Here is a 20,452-nt window from a genome sequence, read left to right on the forward strand (position 1 = left end):
GGCCTGCTAATACCACTCAAGGTGAACATCGCTTGTATCGGGGTGATCAAGAAAAGCCACTTGTAAATGCAAGTCGCATCGAGAATGTGCATGGTGCGGCTTATCAAGAAATACAGTACCGAAGGTATGAAGACTGAGCGAGTTTCAATAACGAAAGTACGCCCGGGGCGTGCTTCAGTGATAGAAGTCGCGCTTATTTGACCAACAAAAACCGTCAAACGTTTCTATTTTCGAGGTTCTCGCTCTGCTACTTACCTTGACTTGGGTATACCTTAATCCTGATTGTGGTTATATACATCATCGTCCCATCAAGGTACTCTTATTTACGTTCTCATCATGCGGCGATTATATCTGGTTTGATGATACTTGTCATTCTGATGTCAAGTTACCTGCTCTGCCATCACTAATGGATGGCTTTGGATTATTGAACAAAAGCCCTGGCCAGGAAGGTAGTGCATGGAAAATACAATCCTAGTGGAAGAGCTGAGGACGGGTGTGGCAAGACAGATGGAAAGCACACACTTCGTGTGGTGTTTGTGATTTTCGTATTGAAATTGCATCTCGGCTTCCATTGGAAGCGCTGGGCTTCTCGGTCTTAGCCTGTATTGGTGGCTATGATTCAACACCGTATCTACAACACAGACTAGCGACCAAGGTTATTGACAACACTGCCAACCATGACAGCGACCTCCCGATCCCAGTTTCCCTCACCCCTCCCCTTCCCCTTCAATGCACTCGGCATTTGGCACCCTCTAACGACACACTCCCTCACAGCGTCTCCAACGCTCGCTCTGTTGGACCGCAACGTACGCGCAGACACTCCGCCCCTATTGACGATCTCTTGTACCCTCGTGCCCAAGTTCCCAGCCATCGTCCGCCAGAAGTAGCTCGGCAGACTTCCCGTCTCCAGGTACGCCAATAGAGGCTGTAGCATATTCGTCTGCTTCTGCGGCGCTGACACAAGCGGGTGTGCGGGCAACTTTGTCGACTCCAGTACGAGCTCGAGGGCGACGATATTCTGGCACCGGGCCGAAATCTCGGCGAGGGTGCGCTCGAGGGAGGGAAGTTGGCCTAGCGACCGCGAGAGCGAGGCGATGGATGATTGCAGTGCTGAGCGGAAATATGTCTCCAAGCTTTGCAGGAGTAGCTGCGGCGTCCATCGTTCCGTCTTTTGCGTTGATGACGGGGAGAGCAGGAAGAGCGTGACCATGGCAGATACTGTTCTCGCCTTGACTTCCTCGCCCTGCGCAAAGGTAGCCGAGTTGGGTATCGCAAAGTCGCGGATAATCTTCTCTGCCGTCTCCTTGACAGACCGCTCAACCGGGGTGATTATAGACTCTCGAAGAGTACGAATTGCATCGACCTTGCCCAGACCGTGACCTTCCTCCCCAGGCGCTGTGTTGTCAAGCACCTCCCGTAGCGACAAGATGGTGTGCGAGCATCGTACCAGCGCCCGGTGATCCTCCTTCTTCCCAGCAGCGGCAGCGGCAGCACTGACGCTAGACCCCGCGATCTCAGCGTGCTGGACCTCAAGCTGCCTCCCAAGCTGCAGACATCGTCCTACGGAGCGGCCAAGCTTCAGCGTCTCCCATAGGCGTGTAGCAACCTGCCGTACCTCCTCAGCCTCGGCATGCTTGTCAATGACCTCCTTCTCGAGCTGCTTATAGCTGTCGTTGAGGTTCTTGATCTGGGCGTCGAGCTCTGAAATAATGCGCTTGCTGGAGGTCGTCTGTTCTTTCGTATACTGCAGGAGAGGGGCTGCAGACTTTGTCGTCAGGACGTCAATGTGGGAATCGATTTCTTGGGTATCGAAGAGGACGCGCGAGAGGGGAGTCGAGAGATCGAGGGGCGCATCGTTGGGATTGTTCGTTGCGAGGACGAGGGTATTTGCGAAGGAGGAGGGGCTGAACTCGGGATCGAGGAAGGCTTCGTAGTCGATGTAGGAGGGGTCCTCTTCTTCGCGGGTCGTCATTATGGGCGGATATGGGCCATTGACTGTTGTGGAGGCAATGGGTGTTGGCGAGTCTATGGAGGGATTAGGCGTGCGAGCTTGGAGGGGAGAGCTCCTGGAATTGTTGATTGAGATGCTCAAGCTACAGCTGTCCTGTCTCGGTCGAGGGTCGGTACGTACTGCCTGGTCAAGGCCCGCCTTACATAAGTCAGGAGCATCAGCCACAGAAAAGGTCAGCCACACCTGCTGGGACCTCTGCCGCCCCGCAATTTGTTTCTTCCAGCCACAAGTTTAAACTCGCCATTTTCTCTTGCATTCACCAATGACGCCGTATACACTAACTTCATTATACGCGGATAGCTTCGGTCGAAAAGCATTTTCTTCCAGACCAGATGCTGAGCGATATACAGCAAGTACCGTCTTGCAGCCTGAAAGATGAATTTTCGCTAGATTCCCAGTGAGTAATCACTCTATCAAAATGTCATGATCAAACCATTTGCACTGCTCACTCACCTGTTTTCCTCTAGATCCCGGAGCTTCGGCATCTCCACTGACGATCCCAAAAGAGGGAAAAACAAAAAACACAAACCCGCCGCTCCCGGCCATTCCGTCTGGCTCCTCTCGGTTTCCCATCTTTTCCCGCCGCCGCCCGAACTCTTCCCCATTCCCACACCAAGCACCACTGCAGTCTGGCACCACTTTCGGCACCCAGTAATCCAGTGGAGAAGCAGTCTGTCATCAATGATCTGCGGGTAGCGGGTACCGTAGCGTCCCATCCCCGGCACCCCAATCACCAACCTACTGCGCTGTCGGTGGTCGGTCACTGGTTGTTGGTCACCAAGGTAGCGTGCCAATGCGCTGACTACTCGACCAAAAAACGCGCCTAACTGAAAAAAAATCCCCTCCCCCATCTCCGCCTTTCCGGGCGTTCCATGAACCATATTGTCATAATACATCATTTCTCGCCAATTCCTCTTCTTCCTATTCCTACACTTCCCACCTCTCCCCCGCCCTCCTCCTGTTCGACGCAATGCCCTCCCTAATTTAATCACCGTCGCCAATCTCTCGCCGAGAGCACGCACACTCAATCGATCAATTCCTCCCCGCGAACGACCGAAACCAAACATTGGACGACGGCCGATCGACGGAAACAATAACACCGGTCACAGGCCCCGCCCCCGAGCGACACCTCCGGACGACCCGGACCAAAACATCTCGACACCTCGACGTCCGATCACAACCTCGAGATAATAACCCGATCAGACGACGACGGCGATAACGTCTCAACCGCCCATCATGCTCCATTCCCGCGCCCTCCTCGCCTATCCCCAAGGCGCAAACGACTCCGACACAATCCTCGGCGGCGTCCACTTCAACCTCACCGTCCTCCGCTTCTGGAACTACACCCTCTACACAAACGGCACCGTCTCCAACGGCTCAAACTGCTACGTCACAGAACAACCCTACACGCCAGTCTACCTCCTCCCAAACGGCACCTTCCAAAACTCAACATGGTGCTACGACCCCGTAAACCCAATCGGCAAGCGCGCCGGCGTCGGCGTCGGCTTTGGCGTAGTCTACGCCTTCGCCCTCATGTTCGTCCTCGCGAACCTGAACCGCCACGGACGGCACTACCTCCCGACGACGAAGCGGTTCTACCCCATTGGACGCCGGTGGCAGTGGTACTACGCGATTCTGGTCTGCGTGTCGGCGTTCATCAGTCTGTTTACCAATATCGACGTCGATCGCTTCTACGTCATTGGGTTGCCCATCATCATCAACAGCTTCTTCTGGTACCTCATGCAAATGTTCACCATTGCGCTCGTATGGGAGGCCGTTCGTCACTGGGGAAGCTGGAGCGAGAGACAGGCCATCGACCCGGACCCCTTCTCCCTGCGCGAGGGTGACCGTCGCAGCAAGCTCGAGTTCTGGATGCCATTGTGGTTCTACCTATGGCTCTGGCTGGTATGTCCCCTCCCCACTCTATTGCCCCAAGAACATTGAAAACCTAACGAACTGTCTCCAGAACTTCTTCCTCATCGTCCCCCGCAACTGGGGCGAAATCGAAAAACAACGCTCCCCAGACCAAACCGCCGCCCGCGCCGCCCCCTCCGCAACAGACGCCCGCTTCAAAGCAGCAACCTTCTGCCTCGTAGTCTGCTTCCTCACCATCCTCGCCTCCCTCCGCCACTCCATAAAACACTACTACCCCCGCAACCGCGGGCCCCTCAACAAATTCGCCGGCCTCCTCCGCTACACCCCCTGGCGCTTCCTCCTCATCCTGCCCTTGACGGCCTGCCTCATCGCCTACCAGGGTCTCGTCTCCTGGAACTTCGCCTACTCTGTATTGAACGCAAAGGCCAGCCTGGCGGCCGTCTATGCGGGAGGATACGGTCCCGCCTTGCTGATTCTCTACACACAAATCGCATATGGCTTCACCTCCCCCAACGAAGACAAGGAACTCATCCGCCAGCGCCGCGAGCGCGGGACGCAAATCGATCGGGAGATGGGATACGTGCCTAAGCCCGCTTGGTGGCGCCGCGCAAAGAACGACGACCACCTCGTCGGCCAGATGAGCATGCGCGAGCGCATCGCCCGCAACGTCCGCGAACTAGGCGGTGGCCGCGCCACGGGCCGCGGGATAGACGAGACGCTCGAGGCACGCGCGGCCGAACACGAGCAACAACAGCAAGCCGCAGAACGAGAGATTGAAATGGGCAGCTTCAACGGGCGCTCATCGAGACCGAATTCCATGCACGGGTCTCTACGACCTGGCTTCGACGCGGCGGATCCGTCGACGTTTACTTCTTACACTGGTAAATCAGACCGCCGGAGGAACGAGAGGGCGATGAACGCCGCCGCGGAACTTCTCTTCCCCGGCGCCGGACCCCGCGTCGACCGTTCCGCGGAACTGATGCAAGACGGCCCGCCGCCGCCGTCCTACACCGACGCTCAGAGCGGGAGCGGGAGCGGAGGTCTCGGCGCGGGACGGGGACGGACGCCGGATAGTGGCTCGACGGCCCATGGGCCGGGGGAGAGGAGTCACAGCGCGAGTACCGCCGTGTCCATGACGCAGCAGCCGCAGCAGGTGAAGAGTATGTTGGATATTTGATTGGGAGGCCCCCCCATATAGGATGGGATATTGGAATCTATAAAGCTCACGAGGTATGATAATTATTCAAGAGAATGTAATTTGTGTATATTTGTCACTGGCGTTTGGAAGATCTAGTATCTGGGATAGAGAGTCCAGATATCCCTAGACCAGCGCCAAGTTATTGTTCAAAATATAATGGTAAAATAATTTTCAATTTCATGCCTCTCAATCGGTACTCGTGATGTGGCTCTCACTGTCTGCATGTCAGTCATTGATGACACCTTCCATGGCGTCCTCGACTTCCGAGAGGAAGCTCGTCGCGAACCCTCGCCCATCCTGTACCTGGGACGAAGAATACGGCTATTGCCAGGCCAGAGCCGAGTTCTCTATTTGGAACATAATGATAGGACTTCTCTCCTCATGTTTGATGGACGACGCTTAGTGTCTGATTTTTCGTTCGCTTCGTTCAAAGACAGAACACATCTCCATCGGGAACTCTCTGGAATCCCACATAGCGCAAGAAGCTCAGAGAAGAAATCTCGCCCCGTGCACGGTAGCTGGCCGGGAGACAATGCTTTGCAGCAAGCTTGGCCGCTTTATTCTCACTGTACAAGATATCGAGGGAAACGTCGCAATGTACCCTGTATATCCTTGAACTCTGGCCAGGCCGAACCTCACCTACCCGTTGCCTTCTCGGGAACCGACAGCAGCCTCCATCTGCATGCCGGGCAGCCGCATCCTGTCCCATCTGACAGGTCGTCTCCCCAGATTTGTCGTATCACAATGTAATCGTCGACCGAGGTCAACTCACACATAGCTCACATCGTGAACTTGGGGTACCAGTCTCGTATCAACAGCGGTGGGGCGAGTACCGCGTCAGATCGGGACGAGCATCTCGGCCTCCGACTCCAAGAGTGTCCTTCTAGCCACTGTGCCCCTGTTAGGACAAAGCATCTTCGGATGGGATGTGTGCACTGCCCAGTATTGAAGGGATGGCCTCATCAGTGGTCGGATCAAGCTGCTGAGTAAATCAGCTCCTGGCGGCGAGAGAAACCGCTCATGTCGTTCGTCAAGAGCGTGCGTGTGCTCGGACGAGTCACCAAAGCTTCAATTCGAACGACGAATATTCCACGTCTTCATTTGCCACCCCGCGGGAAGTTTGCACCCTGATGTAAATCTCTCTACTCAGCGACAGCATGTGAACTGGGCAGGCCTAGACTCAGAGTGCCAACCAGTTTTACCCAACCGCATGTGAAGCTTGAGCCCATGACTCGTCAGCCGCCATCCCATCAAGAGTCCGAATCTAACACCATCCATCTGTCACCCGATGGGAGGTCAAAGCAACGGCAGAAGTCGTTCATCCAATGACAGCAGCCAGATAACCCAGGAACGGATCTCAGTCGATGCGCAGAAGAATAAGAAAACCAACAACGTAGCTAGCCGCAGAGGGGGTGGGAAGGGACCGTGAGGCCAGGAACCAGGAGCGTGAGCGAGAAAAAGCAACGGGACCGGGTATTGGCGATGCAGGCGGCTTTGTGCCTCGTGCCTGGAAAAGACCTGCTGGCGCAAGGCGCCTATTGCTTCTCTCATAGACTCATAGTCTAATACCTCACGGAAAGATAAGGTAAGATGCAGGTCGACGCCCCCTTCGGTCCCGACCAACGACTTGACCCGGGCGATGGACGCACTAGGGGCGCGCCGGAGGTTTATGCCTGGCCATAGTCATGAAATGGATCGGTCGGTAGGTCGGTCGGCGGGTGAAGGATGACTGCATGGACTGTTAGTTGTAGCGGAGGGCAAAACCGCCCACTCACACATCAATATCAGTCCTCATCGGCAGCGTTGGCATGTGTGTTCGAAACGAAACATGTCAGCCAGCGCAGCCACGGCCGTCTCTCAGCGCATGCGTTGGCTGCATGTCACGACAGGGGAGTTCCTGCGACATGCGCAGGTAGCCGAATGATGGAGACTATGATCTCGCGGATTCTCGTGGTGAGAGGCACCGGCCAACAAGGTCTGTTGAGCAAGACTGCAGTGCTTCCAAGGGGATGGAATACTCTAGCTACTCTGACTAGAGAGGTAAACTGCTCTACGGATAGCAGTGTCTTCGGATGCGAGCCCATGCACGTCTGCATGTTGTGCGCCGCAATGGGGACAGCTCGCAGGCTACTGCGTGCGCATGCATGACGCTATTTATGCGTCTCGTTGTACACTTTTAGCCCAGCTGGCCAGCGACGGTCTTCCAGCGTCAATACGGAGAGAAAACGGTGCATGGCGTGAGCCGGTCGGCCGTAAGTCGTTGTATGTGGGAGGAACTCGAGACTCGAGGGATGTTTGCGTGGGAGAGAGAGGCTTCATCCATCGTCGGGGGCCGCGTTGGTGCAGTTGCTCAGACACCGAGGTAAACCCTTGTAAAAGAGCGGTGAGAGTGACACTACGCCGGTAACAAAAGACAGGTTTGTTGGAATGTGGCCCGAAGCGCCTTGACTCTTGACCAGACACGCCAGAATGAGGGAAAAAAAAGACTCTGTCCTCAGGGATGGGCCTAGCTTGATAAATGACCAAGCCAAGGCGGCGTGCAGCGTCTCTCGCAACCTCTAGATCTGCATGGGGCGAACGATCATGGACAACATTGTTGTCTCTCGCTCGCCGCTGGTCTCGCCTTTCGCCCTGGCCAACAAGACGGTGTGGACTATCCGTGTTCCGTGCCTATATCAAGTCAACCTAGTGCAAGGACGAGCATTGATCGCCTTTGCTGTACTGAGTATGTATCGCGATCGCAAGTGGGCATGCAGCAGCCAACGCGGGGCAGTTGACACGAAGCATCGACAGGTAATTCTGGTGGGGATGAATCAGCTGTGGAGCAGACACTGATCTGTGGTAATCACCGGTAACTGCAAGCGTGGACGCTGATTTAGGATATCACGCAGCATGGAGTTCGTTGGGCAAGCCTCAGTAAAGCAAACACCGCTGCGGCGAGTATCCAGTCCTTGATTTTCACATACTCCTCACAGGTGGTCTGGCCCTAGTTGCGGTTGCGAGGAAGAGGCGTGAGACAAGTAGTCTTGGACTAGTTTGTTCGCGAACCAGCACGAACCCCACGACCGTCACGATGTCTGCAGGGATCCAAGCTTCAGGCGTGCAAGCCTGCCAACGCGATAACAGAATTCTTGCGTGTCGTTCCCAAAGACTCTCCCATCCTGTGCCTGGAGGACAATGTGGCGTAGAATGTCGCACAAAGTTGATTCAACCCCGTGGCTACGGCAGCTCCCTTGCCTGGATCACAGGTTCGGCCATGTCTTAGACCTTGGGCGGTGAGATCCAAGCGAGCGGTCACTTCGATAGACTTTTGGGGACAGACGTGGCTGGTCGCGTTCAGCTGGCAAAAAGCACCCCTGAGCCACTGGATGCTTTCGGGGGAATTGGGAGCCAAGTGGCTGTGACAAAAGGTCTCGCGTCTTCCCCATGGCTTCCGGCACTCGACATACTTGGCAGGCAGGTGCTGGAGCAGCATCTTTGTCTCGACTGGACGGGCTGCCGGGTTTCGTAGTAGTTTGCTGAGGCTCCGTGGAACAACTCGAAATCCAGGCTTGGTCTCAGGGACTGTAACGATTCGAGTTGATGGTTGCTGAAGCTGTACAGATATGCAAACTACCACCGGCCAGAACCACACCGAGGATCCGAGCTGCATGAACAGGGTCGCAGTCGAGAACGGATATGCAGATTGTCCTAGTCGGGCCAAAGCACAACACTCGCAGCAGCGTGAGAGCAGTGCGGGTGCCAATGCCAATTCCAGGTACGGTTCGAGACTTCGAGTAAAGCGACCTGCATATGGCTGCAGGCTTCCACGCGCGTCTCCCAAAACGGTATCCCGTCTACTGCGTATCCGTAGGTAGTCACAGCGATCCTCCGGGCATCCCATCCCCCTCCCTCGTCGATTCGCATGCATCAGCGCCTACTGCTGTCTTCTGCACTTTGTTTGAAACGAGCCAAGGTGTGTCCTCGTGAGGGGGACTGCGAGGTGTGAGTGGGAGACAGGTCAGATTGCCCAACGCTCTCGTCATCCCCCATTATCAACCCGTCAATCTATAGTCGCTGATCCTGTGTTGGATGCGGAGGGGTGGCTGCGATTGTTGACCAAACAACGCCGCGGGATAAAGAATCTCAGTATGTACTCTGCAGAGCTCGACGATAATGGTACAAGGAGACGCCTTGCTCGAGTCCCAGCTGCAGACTCATGTTGGCGCCAGTGACCCGTCGCTCGATGCATTCCAATCACAGCGGCTCCAAGCTTGCGTCCTTGGAAGAGCGGGCGGGATCTCGCCCTGAGTTCTGATCAGCGATCCGATGCTTGCCCGCCCATTGTTTCCGCTGACAGGCAGTAGTAGCCAGGCGCTAGGCTGGCTACGTGCCGGCATCTTCCCAGCAGGCCGTTGACACGCGAAGCCAAGGGGCGGGGATTCCGATGCATTGTTTCATCCGCGCAGAGTCTAAAATTCCTCATTCTCCGAGCAGCGAGTATGGACGGCCAGGAGCCAGGATCATTTGGTGGGGGCTGCCACGCATTGGCTGACCTGAGCTGGGCCGTTCAGATTGACGTAGATACTTCGTTCATGGCCGTCACTCTGGGCCAACTGGGAGACGAGGTCGGCATCACCTGATCAGTCGGATCAGACATTTACTGGACCCTCTATCGGTTGTTTGCGTCGAACATTGAAAATCAACGTCGTGCTATGCGACACTTTACGGTGGCTGTGAGCTGATGCAGCGCTTGGCGGCGCAGCGCAGCGCAGATAAGCAGACGCAACGTCGTGAGAGTCATCTATGGAGTTCTAAATTGTCGGTGCGCCTGATGAAGAGGACGACAGAGGGAAAGTGAGCGATACGCCCGGTGACGAATGAGGAGTGCTGAGTTGTCCAGCATTGATGGGCGCTTGGGGATCCGCCAAAGTAATCTAATCAACGAAGCCGACAACGAGCCAAATATTGTAGGATTTCCGGACAGCATCTCGACTTTGAAAGAAAACGGTCAGTGCTGATCTACCTGTCCAGCGAGGACGACGATTCAGCCCTTAAAATGATACGGGCGACGAGTTCAATGGCGGCTTGGTAAAGAATTCTTAAGCGTCGCGCATGATGACATAGGGTCTTGGTGATCTTCAGCAGCGTCGGTGGAGCGGCATGGTGAGGAATTCTGCGATCTGTCAGTGAAGATCGGCGGGCATCCTTGCCCTCCACGCCCCCTCTGGCCAGCGAGCCGCGCCAGCCTTACTCTAGAAGATAGGGCATAAGAATCAGCGTCGTGGTGTCCCTGCGGCCATCGCCTACCAGTCCAGGACCAGGGCTGGGTGGCCAGCCCCCCGCGTTCGGTCAAGTGCGGGGCAGTAACGTAGGGCATCGGCAGGTTTCCACCCATCCCGAGCGTGCTGTGGTACGTCCTGTGAATGCAGGTATGCAGGCACGAAGGGTGCTGAAGCACATCGTGGAGAATGCGGCTGGAGTTTGTGCGTGCGTATCGCAGACGGGCGAGCTGCCTATTCTGTCTGGCTGATAAACAAATAGCAGGTTGGCAGGCAAATGTATCTTCGCGACGAGCGAAAAATCGAAGTGTACCAGTAGCCAGAATATGGCTGCTAGGAAGACGCTCCTGTGTGGGTGATGAGAGCTGGCGATGAGGGCGACTGAATCATTCCAGACCGCAAGGCGAGGATAATGTCGGTGATTGATTGCCGCGCACACGTCTGGCGCAGGATCGCGACTCGGTAAGCTGGCGTTGTGTTCGAGGCCGAAACATTCGGGGCTAAGTTCGTCGTTGGCTGTAAACGTCGGATCGATTGTTGTACCGTGGCAGTGCCATGTTGAATGCGATGTTGACGAGATGGTGGGGAAGCTGGATAGCGACCGGCTTTCATCTGCCGGACTGTAACTCCCGCCCGGAGATCGCGAATGCGATTGAGCTTGAGGAACAATACCTCGCAAAGAGCAGTTCATTTCAAAGAGCCAAGAGGAGATTTTCAGCAGTGTTTCCTTGGCGTGTATGCATTTTGTGTCGAAATTGCTGGCATCGTCCCAAGGATGATTGAGCATTCGGCGTGGATTTCCGATTGACGATGGTTTCTTCGATAATTGAACCCGGGTAGACATCTCGAGGCTAGATTCAGGTACAGGGGTACGCAGCTCCCACGGTGGTTACCTACGGGATGGTTGTCACGGGACGAGTACGGATCCTATCGGGTGGTGGTGATGAGATGTGACGGCAGCGACTTTTGTGTTTTTTGATGGTGTTCGTCCGGGGTTGGACCTGGTCGGTGTTAGGGCCTGGGTCACACCGAGCTCGACTGTGGCCGGGCAAGGGAGGGCCGCCCTTGATGGCTGAGGTCGAGAACGGGTGCCTGGTCTCGGTCTCCCAGACGAGGGGCTCGCAAGAGAACCACAGAAAGTATTGTGTGGCGATGCTCCATTGTCGCTATGATGCCAACATGATTGGCGAGAGTTGAAAAGCCCGTCACTCCCGTCCTTCTCCTAGCCAGGCGGTCTGGTCTGGTGGTGGTGTCCATCCAAGGGAAGGGCCCGGTGAGAGGGTTGTGAGGGTGTGCCAACATAGAAAAAGTACGCGAGTGTGAGTGGGCTGGTGGGTTGGCGTGCGTCTGGCGTGCGTCTGGCGTGCGGCATCCCTTGAACCAAGACGAAGCCGCGAAGGAAGTTGAAGGAGGTAAGGCAGTCGTGTCGATAGTCAGAGATCAGAGACTATTGGTAGGTATTCGTGGTGTACGGGGTAGCTTGGGTAGAGCTGGAGGAATTCGATGCGTCTCAGGATGTTGGTCCGGCTGGAATGGAAAAATCGCTGCCGAGACGGAGCTGAAGATGTTGAGGATGGAGGTTGTGGTGGTGGTGGGTGGTGGTTGATGGTGGGTGGTGACAGACGGCAGATGCGGAATGGACGTTGGCAGATGGCAAATGGCAGATGGGTACGGAGGTACGGCGGGCGGTACGGAGGTACGGAGGAGAGGACACAACAGGGAAGGAGACAACGTGGGCAACGGCCGGGCATGCGGAATTCTCGGCTGTCAGTCTGAGACGAAAAGGGAGAGTCCAAACTGCTGGAGAATTTGGATGACTGGGTGATTACCTTCCCTTGGAATAAAGTACATTCAGGTACCTTACCTTACATAAGGTGGAAAATGCGAGATGGAAATGGAACCAAACAAAGACAGATGGAGCACCTTGATGAGCAACAATCTACGTCGGGCAAGAAAGAAACACCAGCAGTGGAAGCAACGATGTCGGTTCATTCCCGGCGCTGAGTGACCGTGCCTGGTCCTTCCTCTCCATTGATCAGACTCGTGGAGTCCGGCCCCACTCAGTTTTAGCATCGCCTGCCTGTTCCTGTTCCTGATCTGCCATGTCACGTTCCCGTCGTGCCGGCCTTATGATGAAAAGGTAAGGCAGGCACAAGCTCAGAGTGCCCCGTAGCTGGCTCCTCCTTAGCCGGGACCTTCTTCAACAGTCGATCGCCGGCGGGAGAACATGGACGAGGGTACTTGTGAGGGACGCGAGGCAGGACTGAGAAGAACGTATCAACAGGTACCACAAATGGAGTGTCGTAAGATATTGAAGAGTAGTACCTTGGCTTAGTCGAGGGAAGGCAGGTACAAGAAACAAGGTACGAAGGTAAGGTAGACACGTGTGGTGGGCCACGACGGCACGAATAAGATGCACATTCTCGTCCGGTGACATTACTCGGCCAGACACATTTAATCAATATGCTTCCCGTGGCTTGTGTCTATCATCATGCGACCTACGGTTCGGCAAGATACCATCTTTAACACAGAAGTCGACCTAAGACGGAACAACCACTATCTGCATCTGCACCCGTGTACCTCACCTTAGCTGATGCCTGCGAAACGGAAGCGACGGAAGGGAGGAAACGCATTAAGGTCGAATGGGCCGGGGTTGAGGACTGGCACATGCCTGGTTGTCGCCTCCGGCACGCCGTGCTGTCCCGGTCTCCCGTTGAGAAAATCGCCCGTCTTGGTCCGTGTCGTCGTTCGCGGCTCGTTTACCTGGGATGAGGGGTTCCGCTCTACCACTACACCTGTTACCTTGACGTGGTTGACTAAGTGGTTTTGCTTATCGTCCGGATACTTGACGAGACACATAGCGACGCACATATATCCTCGATTAAGCATCGCAAGCCTTGTGAGCCTTGTAGAAAGGCATTTATATGTAAGGCGTATATCGGTACCAAGGGATATCTGTCTCTGCCAAGAAGCCTTAGCACATCGCGCCTTCCAGGTCCACCTCAGGTTGAAGACGGAACGGCGGCGCCTCGATTGCGGGGTGGATTCTCGCTTGGCGGGTGACGGGCGACGGACTGAGCGCACAGGCCCCGTGAGTCTTTCCCCTCTTGGCCATGGCTTTTTATAGAAAGGAAGGCCCCTGCCCTGGGCTTTGGGAAGCCTGGAAGACGTTGACAGGGCCACGACCAGGGACAGGCACGGGAGACGGGGGTGGCACTGGTGGGAGAGGAAAGAGTTGAGAGTTGAAGGTCACAGACGCCAGACGCCAACACCTGGTCCCCACTCTGAGGTGCCTGGGCTAAGGCGACGCTAGGCTGTTAGTGGTGGCTATTAAGACCTGAGGAAGCGAAGGTGCGAACAAAAGTTGAGGTGCTTACCTGAGAAGAGAGAGAAAAAAAAGAGAAGGCGGCCACTCAGGGCGCACCCAACCCCTCGCATGGTGCAGCAGGGGAAAAAAAAAAGAAGAGGGGCGGGGTGATGGAGGGGGAGGGGGAGGGGTGAGGGGCACAGTCCGTGTACCTTTCTCATGGCAGACACGGCCAAGGGGTGCATGCGACACATCATCCCGCCGTCGAAAAGGGAACTTGTGAGTTGCGACCGCCGACACCTTAGACAATGGACTCCGGGTCAGTCAGGTAAGCGCAACGGAACGGGTGTGATGGATTTTCAAGTCCGGCCAGGCTGGGAAGGCGCCTCTTGTTTCCAATTCCGTCTCCTTCTCCTGCCTGCCTCCTTCCTGCGTTGACCATCTGCACCGACCACTCATTTTTCCACGTACTCCGTACCTTACCGTGAGGAAGGAACATTGGAGTCAGGGCCAGGCACCGCACCTGGTCCCAACGTGCGGCGCGCGGCTTGCGGCGTGCCTTCTTCAGGAACATCGTGTTGGACCCGTCTTGGTGCGTCAGCTAAGGCACGGAAGTAAGGCAGGTCAGGTCGGGTAAACCGTAAAGTGCCTCAGGTACAGCAAGTGGCTGCCTCAAGTAAAACTACCTTTTCGTCTTGTTCCTGACTGTTTTCTGCGTGATGTAACGGAGAGAGGTACGGGTGCCTTATACCTACTACATTATACGTATTGGTGAGACACTTTTACAGAGTACATACCTATGACTGCGCATTGTGGAAGGCGCGGATGGATCGAGGCTGCATGTCATTGCCAGAGTCATCCTTCCCTGTTTGTTGCTGCCGTGCCGTCCGTACCTGACCTGGACCTGACCAAACTGACTTTTCACCGAACTACCTTACTACGTACTGCGTACACAGGCAGTAAGTGACCTCGCCCCTGCCCATATGAACCTTGTAAGTTTGGTTGTGCCTTCTTGAGTTCCTGCCCGTCGTCAGCCCGCGCAAAGTTCGGGCTGTGCCTTCCATTTGTCGCATCACAGGGCCTTGGCTTGTACCTTATCGCCTTATCCGCTTATCCTTATCGCCGCCCCTCCCTCGCTGCTGGTCAATTTTGCCCATGGCCCCCCTCACTCATCCCTCCACCTCCACCGTGGAAAGCCACACACAGGCACAGCACATCATCTCTTCCAGACTCGACCCTCTCTACTTGAGGGATTCTTGGATACTTACGTTGCCTTACCTTAATTGCTCTCTCTCCATCCATCGACATATCGAGTCATCCATTATTACCAGCTTACCGCTGGAAGAAATACACACCTAACCAACACATTGACGACGCCGAGCCGAGCCCCCCAATCCCGACCGCCGGCACACACACTTTTTACAACATCATCAATACTCCGTACCGTCCATCACATTTGACACTCTTACACGGATATCCATGATATCTCGCCCAGTGACACTTTTCAGCTTCCGTTACCAACCTCCCACCGCTCGTTGTCGCATCCACATCTTTCAAGACCACTTTCTACGGATACCTTCTATACACGACACTATTACCGATACAGCACCACACCACCCTAGTCGAAGACCTACATTCTACTCCATACACCAAGTAGCCGTGCCTCGGAGGCCAAGCATTCACGCATCCACGCACTCGCCCATCGTGGCACCGAATGCATCCTGCCGTTTATCCCTTTTGCGTCCGTATCCGTCCAACTTTGTCCCCGCCTACTCTACCGCCTACCCCTGCGTAGGGTAGCAGCACAGCGCATCGACAAGGAAAACGCCGCCAAAGTCAAAAGGTCCAGCTGCCAACAGCACAGGCAGGGCAAGGTTCTCGACGGTACGGTACCTTGCTGTACGGCTACGCTACAGCGTAATCCACAGGACGGGAATCCACTGCCTGGCGTATCATCCACCAGCACCCGCAAAAGCATCACCACCAACAACGGCGGCATCAAATTCCAAGTACGGAGTATTACATCGGCGCATCGCAACCTCGGGCCAGGTCCCTTACCTCACAGACTGGCTTGGCCGCCGTCCTTTTTGACTTTGACCTCGTCAACCTCGCAACTCGCACCCGTCAACAAACCCCCTCCGAGTTCCCAACCTGGCCACCAATCCCCTGCGATGCCTCGACCTTTCATCCTTTGTTCCTGGCAAACCCTCGAACCCACGGACAATTTTTTCCAAGACCAGCATTCGCATTGCGTCTCCCGTCTCTGCTTGTGTGCCTGCACTCGATCAAGACAGCCAGCCAGCCAGCCATAATCGGTACCTTACGTCTGGCCCACTGCCCTGTCTGGCACTGGCCACGCCGTCACAGCAACTCCGCCAACCAACCTCCCTGTGTGCCCCTCGCCCTGGTGGTGGCCCGGCGCTGGAGTCACCACGTTCTCCTCTCGCAGACGCCTCGTCGCTTCTCGTGCCCCGCTACCTTAGCGACTTGGGCTGGTGGTCGCCTACACCTCGCTCGACATTGTCCTCCGTTTCTCACGCGCCCGTCAGAGACCATCGACTGCCAGTTTACTCAAGGCGTTTTCCCGCCCGCAGACGGATGAGCAAGCCCCATTTCCCACCGTTCCGGCCACTCTCGCCTCCCGTCCGTCTCTAGTCCGTCCTAGTCCTGGGACATCGACCTCGACCTCGACCTTGACCCCCTCCCAACCGCCCGGCTGACTGGGATCTCACACCAAGCCGTCTGACTTTCATGTACCCCTTGTACCTCCCGCCAATCGACTCCACCAATACCACTACCGCCGCCAGGTCCTGGTTCTGACCCTGGCCCTGGCGTCCGGCCCTGGCCCTGGACCTGGCCTGCCTTGGGTCCACCAACTCTTTCTCGTACACGAGTACCGCCAGCGCTTCCGTGTGCTGTGACCATCATCAACTACTTACGAATCCTCCCTCGCCCTCACTGCAGACCATATGCTTTATTCCTTTCTCCCCCTCTCTATCGTTCCCAGCAAGTTTCGGTGCACAGAGAATTGCCTGGGCTTTGACATTTAACATATCGCCAAAGAAGACTCTTTTGTGCCTTTCAGCCCGCTCCCTCCAAGAATCAGGACCATCACAGCCTGCTCTATAACGCTCGGTACTTGAGCTGATATTCGGTCTATACGGATACTGCAAGTCAGCAACCTACGAAATCGTCTACTAAAACGCAAGGCACCCAGCTTGCAAACCCGTCAACTCGGATCTTGATTGGCATTGGACCGGACTACATTGGTTCTGCGATAGCCCACAGACACTCCCACCCAAATTCGCCGACTTGGTGCGCCGGATCCCCCAAGACGCACACGACGCACACCCCCAAGAGGAGGCTGGTTGGTTGGCTCCTCCAACCCATCTTAGACAAACTCCGCCCAGCTCTCGACACTACCTGTCGCTAGACTCGAACGAACGCAAGCAGGCGTAAAGCCGGAGGCAGGGGGAAGAAAAGTCAGCGAGGAACCACTGAGAACCACTTTACTGCAGCCAGCAGGGTCAGATCAGGGCACGTCTTTCATCATCGACCATTCATCGCCACACTCCCCTGGCAGGTCCTTTTCTAGAGCCGCCTGCCCCTCGCCTTGCTGTCTCCGTACCAACTTGTCTCTCTTCTCTTCGTCCTCCACTCTGCTCCGTTATACTACGAAATACGCAGTCGGTATCCGTCCTCAACCGCGCTACCGCTACCAAACCGGCCTTGCACCTTGTTCCAGCAGACCACCCCACTCTCCCAGGCCCGGGGGGAATAGATCATCGACGTCGGTCGCACTTCCATCGGCGCTCCACGACTCTCATCTCTACACACATCCGGCTCACGACACCTTTGTCGCCCTTTCAAAGCCCGTTGCTGCCGCCGCCACCACCACCATCACTTCCTCCTCCTCTTCCTCTACGCATACTTGGAACGGAGAGACATCCAAAGAGTTCGAAACCAGACAGCAACTTCTCGGATGACTTGATTCAGATTCGGGACATTTTTTCTTCTTTCTTCTTCCCTTTACCCCCTCTCATTCCGCCCTTTCCCCGCCCTTCTTCAGCCCGCTCTCCTCCCGGCTCAAATCATACTCAAATACTACCTTCCGTAGCCTGCACTCCCCGCACCTGTGTCGCTTTTGTGCTCGACTCGGCCTCGCGAGCCTGCGTCTGCACTTTCTCGTCCACAGCGAGAGGAATTCACCAGGCTGTCCTCCTCGACGCCCGCTTATCCTCAATCACAGCACAGTTTGAACATGGCCGCTGCATTTAGACCAGTAAATTCGCCATTACCTGGTGCCGATGTAAAGATGGACGACAAGATGATGACGACGTCACCAACCACACCGAAGCCAAGCACTGCACCGCTCCCGCGGACACCACAGCCCATGGCCGAGGACGTGAAGACGCCCACGAAAGCAACTTTCAGCAGTGGCAGTGGCACTACTGGTCTGGCATCCCAGAAGCCTTTGCCAAGCTCGCCATTTCCCCAGGCTGTTCAGGTTCCCGAGAGTGCCGAGAAGGTCAAGACCCCGACAAGAGCAAACTCACAACACTCAAGGAGATCAAGGGACTCGGAGGATGTGGACATGGACGAGTCCGACGGCGAAGGTGAAGAGGGATCTGACGACGACAGTGTGAATGCCGATGGTACCAGATCCAACAAGAAGAAGAAGTCACAGCGATTTTATTGCACGGATTACCCGCCCTGCAACTTGAGTTTTACCCGAAGCGAACATTTGGCCAGGCACATTCGGTAGGCTCACTATCGTCCCCATAGATGACGATCTTTGCTAATCGTCCCAGGAAACACACCGGCGAGAGACCATTCCAGTGTCACTGCTCGCGCCGTTTCTCCCGTCTCGATAACCTGCGACAACACGCACAGACGGTGCACGTCAACGAGGATATCCCCATAGATTCCTTGGCAGCGACTGGTGCTAGGTTCCAGAGGCAGATGCGCACTGAGCGTGTGCGCCAGCAGGGCGGCAGGGCTCGCGCATCAACAGCTGGCAGCGCGCCTGGTCCCGTCAGGGGTCACTCCAAGTCGCTCTCGACATCCAGCATCGCCAGCGTGGGCTCTATCGGGTCAGCTTTTGGACCTCGAGACGATATTCGACGACGCCCGCCGCCTCTCGTTATGGCAAGCGACCCCCGCTCCCGCCTGTCACTCGAATCCTACCGAAGTGCCGGAGACGGTCCATACGGCTATCGCCCTGTCTCGCCAACTGACTACAGCACACCGACGTCAGCCACCTTCTCTACCGGTCAAAGCAGTCCGCGATGGGGTTCGGCAATCGCTTCTCCTACTACCACGCACTCCCGATCTCACAGCATGTACTCTTCTGGCTCCCGGACTCCGGGCCGGCGACTCAGCGTGCCCTCCGGCGTCAATCCTTTTCAGTCACCGCACGGCGCACCAGTCAACAGGATTGTCTACGGCAATGGGCCTGTCAATACTTCCAATATGGGAGCCTTCTCCCCCGCCCCCAGCAGCCACCTGGCATCGCCGACAACGCCGACATCAGCATGGTCTGGCAGGAGGGACTCGACCTCATCTAACGCAGACGAGGCTTGGCGCAGGCGAACTTGGCATCCTGACACGAGGACCTTCAACACCAATACCAGCCACCTCAGCAACGTACTCACTCCCGGTCAACTTCAGCCGAATCCCGCGCCGCCCATCGCTAATGCGCCCAATCCTCAGCAGACGCTTCGGTTGCCTGGCATTGAATCCTTTGACCCTCTGCCATCGAGACAGGTGTCCCCCCCAAGACGAATCCCGTCGCCGATGATGGTCGATGCGGAGGGCGGTCACCGCCGGCCCATGCTTCCCGGCACCGAAGCTGTCGCTGATGAACGGCGGAATGTGGCCCAATGGGATATGAGCTTGCACCGGGGCCTGACAAGACTGGACATTGCCTCCAACACGACACCTCCTCGCGATAGCGCCGGGGCGTGGGCAAACGAAGTGAACCAGGCAGTGCAGGCACAAGCTGAGCAGGTTCGCTTGAACCCGCCGACTGTGCGATTCGAGGTCGACCAGCCCTCGTATGCCAACTCGGGTGCATTCACTCGCAATCATCAGCACACGATGTCGGCGCCGTCGTTTGCACACAGGGACACTAAACGCCACGGATGGTACCATGGTCCTATGGGAAGCAACGTTCACGGACCTCGCCCGGAAGCGCCCAGCCAAGATCCTCGTGGACCCCATGTCAACCGCATGGTCCATCCCAATATGGGTCACTTTGCTGGTTTTCCGGGACGACAGCCTGAGCCGCAGCAAGCCCAGCAGCAACAGCCCGGTAATCCTGACCCTCTGAGACGTTTGGAGGCGCTGGTGGCTGTTGCCACGAGCGAGGGAACCACTGCCACTGCGTACTGAGACTCTTGTGAATCATCAATACGCCTCTTTACAGTCCTTTTACCATGCCCCGAGAGGCGATGGTACATATACGCAACACGACTGACGAATTTCCTTCTCCCTTACTTGGAATCTATGTCGGCAGAGCTTTCAGTTTTTGCATGACATACAGTCGCTTTCTTATCATGATATCCCGTTTTCTATCAAGTTGGTGGGCAACTGCATTTTATCTATGGCAGGCGTTGATACATAGCGTTGAAATTGATTTCCTATCTCTCTGGGTGTCACCACCCTCATCTCAGCTCATCTGGATTACGGTCGACTTTTCCACTTTCTCTTTCTATTCATTTTTCCTTTCCATTTCGATATCCTGCTTCGACATTTACGGTTTCCTTTTCAGTTTGCCATCAGGTTTGGTTTACCATTGA

At 55.8% G+C, this 20,452-nt stretch overlaps 6 protein-coding genes across 6 annotated transcripts; 4 read left to right on the forward strand and 2 right to left on the reverse strand.

Moving 5' to 3' along the window:
- Positions 1-643: 643 nt before the first annotated feature.
- Positions 644-1,972, reverse strand: CPAR01_07037 (uncharacterized protein; the record flags this gene model as incomplete). The annotated part of the gene is made up of 1 exon (XM_060491308.1): positions 644-1,972. One exon carries the CDS (start codon positions 1,970-1,972, stop codon positions 644-646), a length of 1,329 nt encoding a protein of 442 aa, XP_060350182.1.
- A 1,275-nt stretch (positions 1,973-3,247) lies between these two features.
- On the forward strand, positions 3,248-5,063 carry CPAR01_07038 (uncharacterized protein; the record flags this gene model as incomplete). The annotated part of the gene is made up of 2 exons (XM_060491309.1): positions 3,248-3,916; positions 3,978-5,063. 2 exons carry the CDS (start codon positions 3,248-3,250, stop codon positions 5,061-5,063), a joined length of 1,755 nt encoding a protein of 584 aa, XP_060350183.1.
- A 5,022-nt stretch (positions 5,064-10,085) lies between these two features.
- Positions 10,086-11,189, reverse strand: CPAR01_07039 (uncharacterized protein; the record flags this gene model as incomplete). Its single annotated transcript, XM_060491310.1, has 2 exons — positions 10,086-10,290; positions 10,435-11,189. The coding sequence occupies 2 exons, from the start codon at positions 11,187-11,189 to the stop codon at positions 10,086-10,088; spliced, it is 960 nt and encodes a 319-aa protein (XP_060350184.1).
- A 3,942-nt stretch (positions 11,190-15,131) lies between these two features.
- CPAR01_07040 (uncharacterized protein) lies at positions 15,132-15,964 on the forward strand (the record flags this gene model as incomplete). Its single annotated transcript, XM_060491311.1, has 2 exons — positions 15,132-15,397; positions 15,448-15,964. 2 exons carry the CDS (start codon positions 15,132-15,134, stop codon positions 15,962-15,964), a joined length of 783 nt encoding a protein of 260 aa, XP_060350185.1.
- A 1,949-nt stretch (positions 15,965-17,913) lies between these two features.
- Positions 17,914-20,045, forward strand: CPAR01_07041 (uncharacterized protein; the record flags this gene model as incomplete). The annotated part of the gene is made up of 2 exons (XM_060491312.1): positions 17,914-18,413; positions 18,464-20,045. 2 exons carry the CDS (start codon positions 17,914-17,916, stop codon positions 20,043-20,045), a joined length of 2,082 nt encoding a protein of 693 aa, XP_060350186.1.
- A 140-nt stretch (positions 20,046-20,185) lies between these two features.
- CPAR01_07042 (uncharacterized protein) lies at positions 20,186-20,452 on the forward strand (the record flags this gene model as incomplete). Its single annotated transcript, XM_060491313.1, has 1 exon — positions 20,186-20,452. The coding sequence occupies one exon, from the start codon at positions 20,186-20,188 to the stop codon at positions 20,450-20,452; it is 267 nt and encodes an 88-aa protein (XP_060350187.1).

This window comes from Colletotrichum paranaense (genome assembly GCF_030867605.1).
Source record: "Colletotrichum paranaense strain IMI 384185 chromosome Unknown Scaffold_5.1, whole genome shotgun sequence".
NCBI classification, from domain to species: Eukaryota; Fungi; Ascomycota; class Sordariomycetes; order Glomerellales; family Glomerellaceae; genus Colletotrichum; species Colletotrichum paranaense.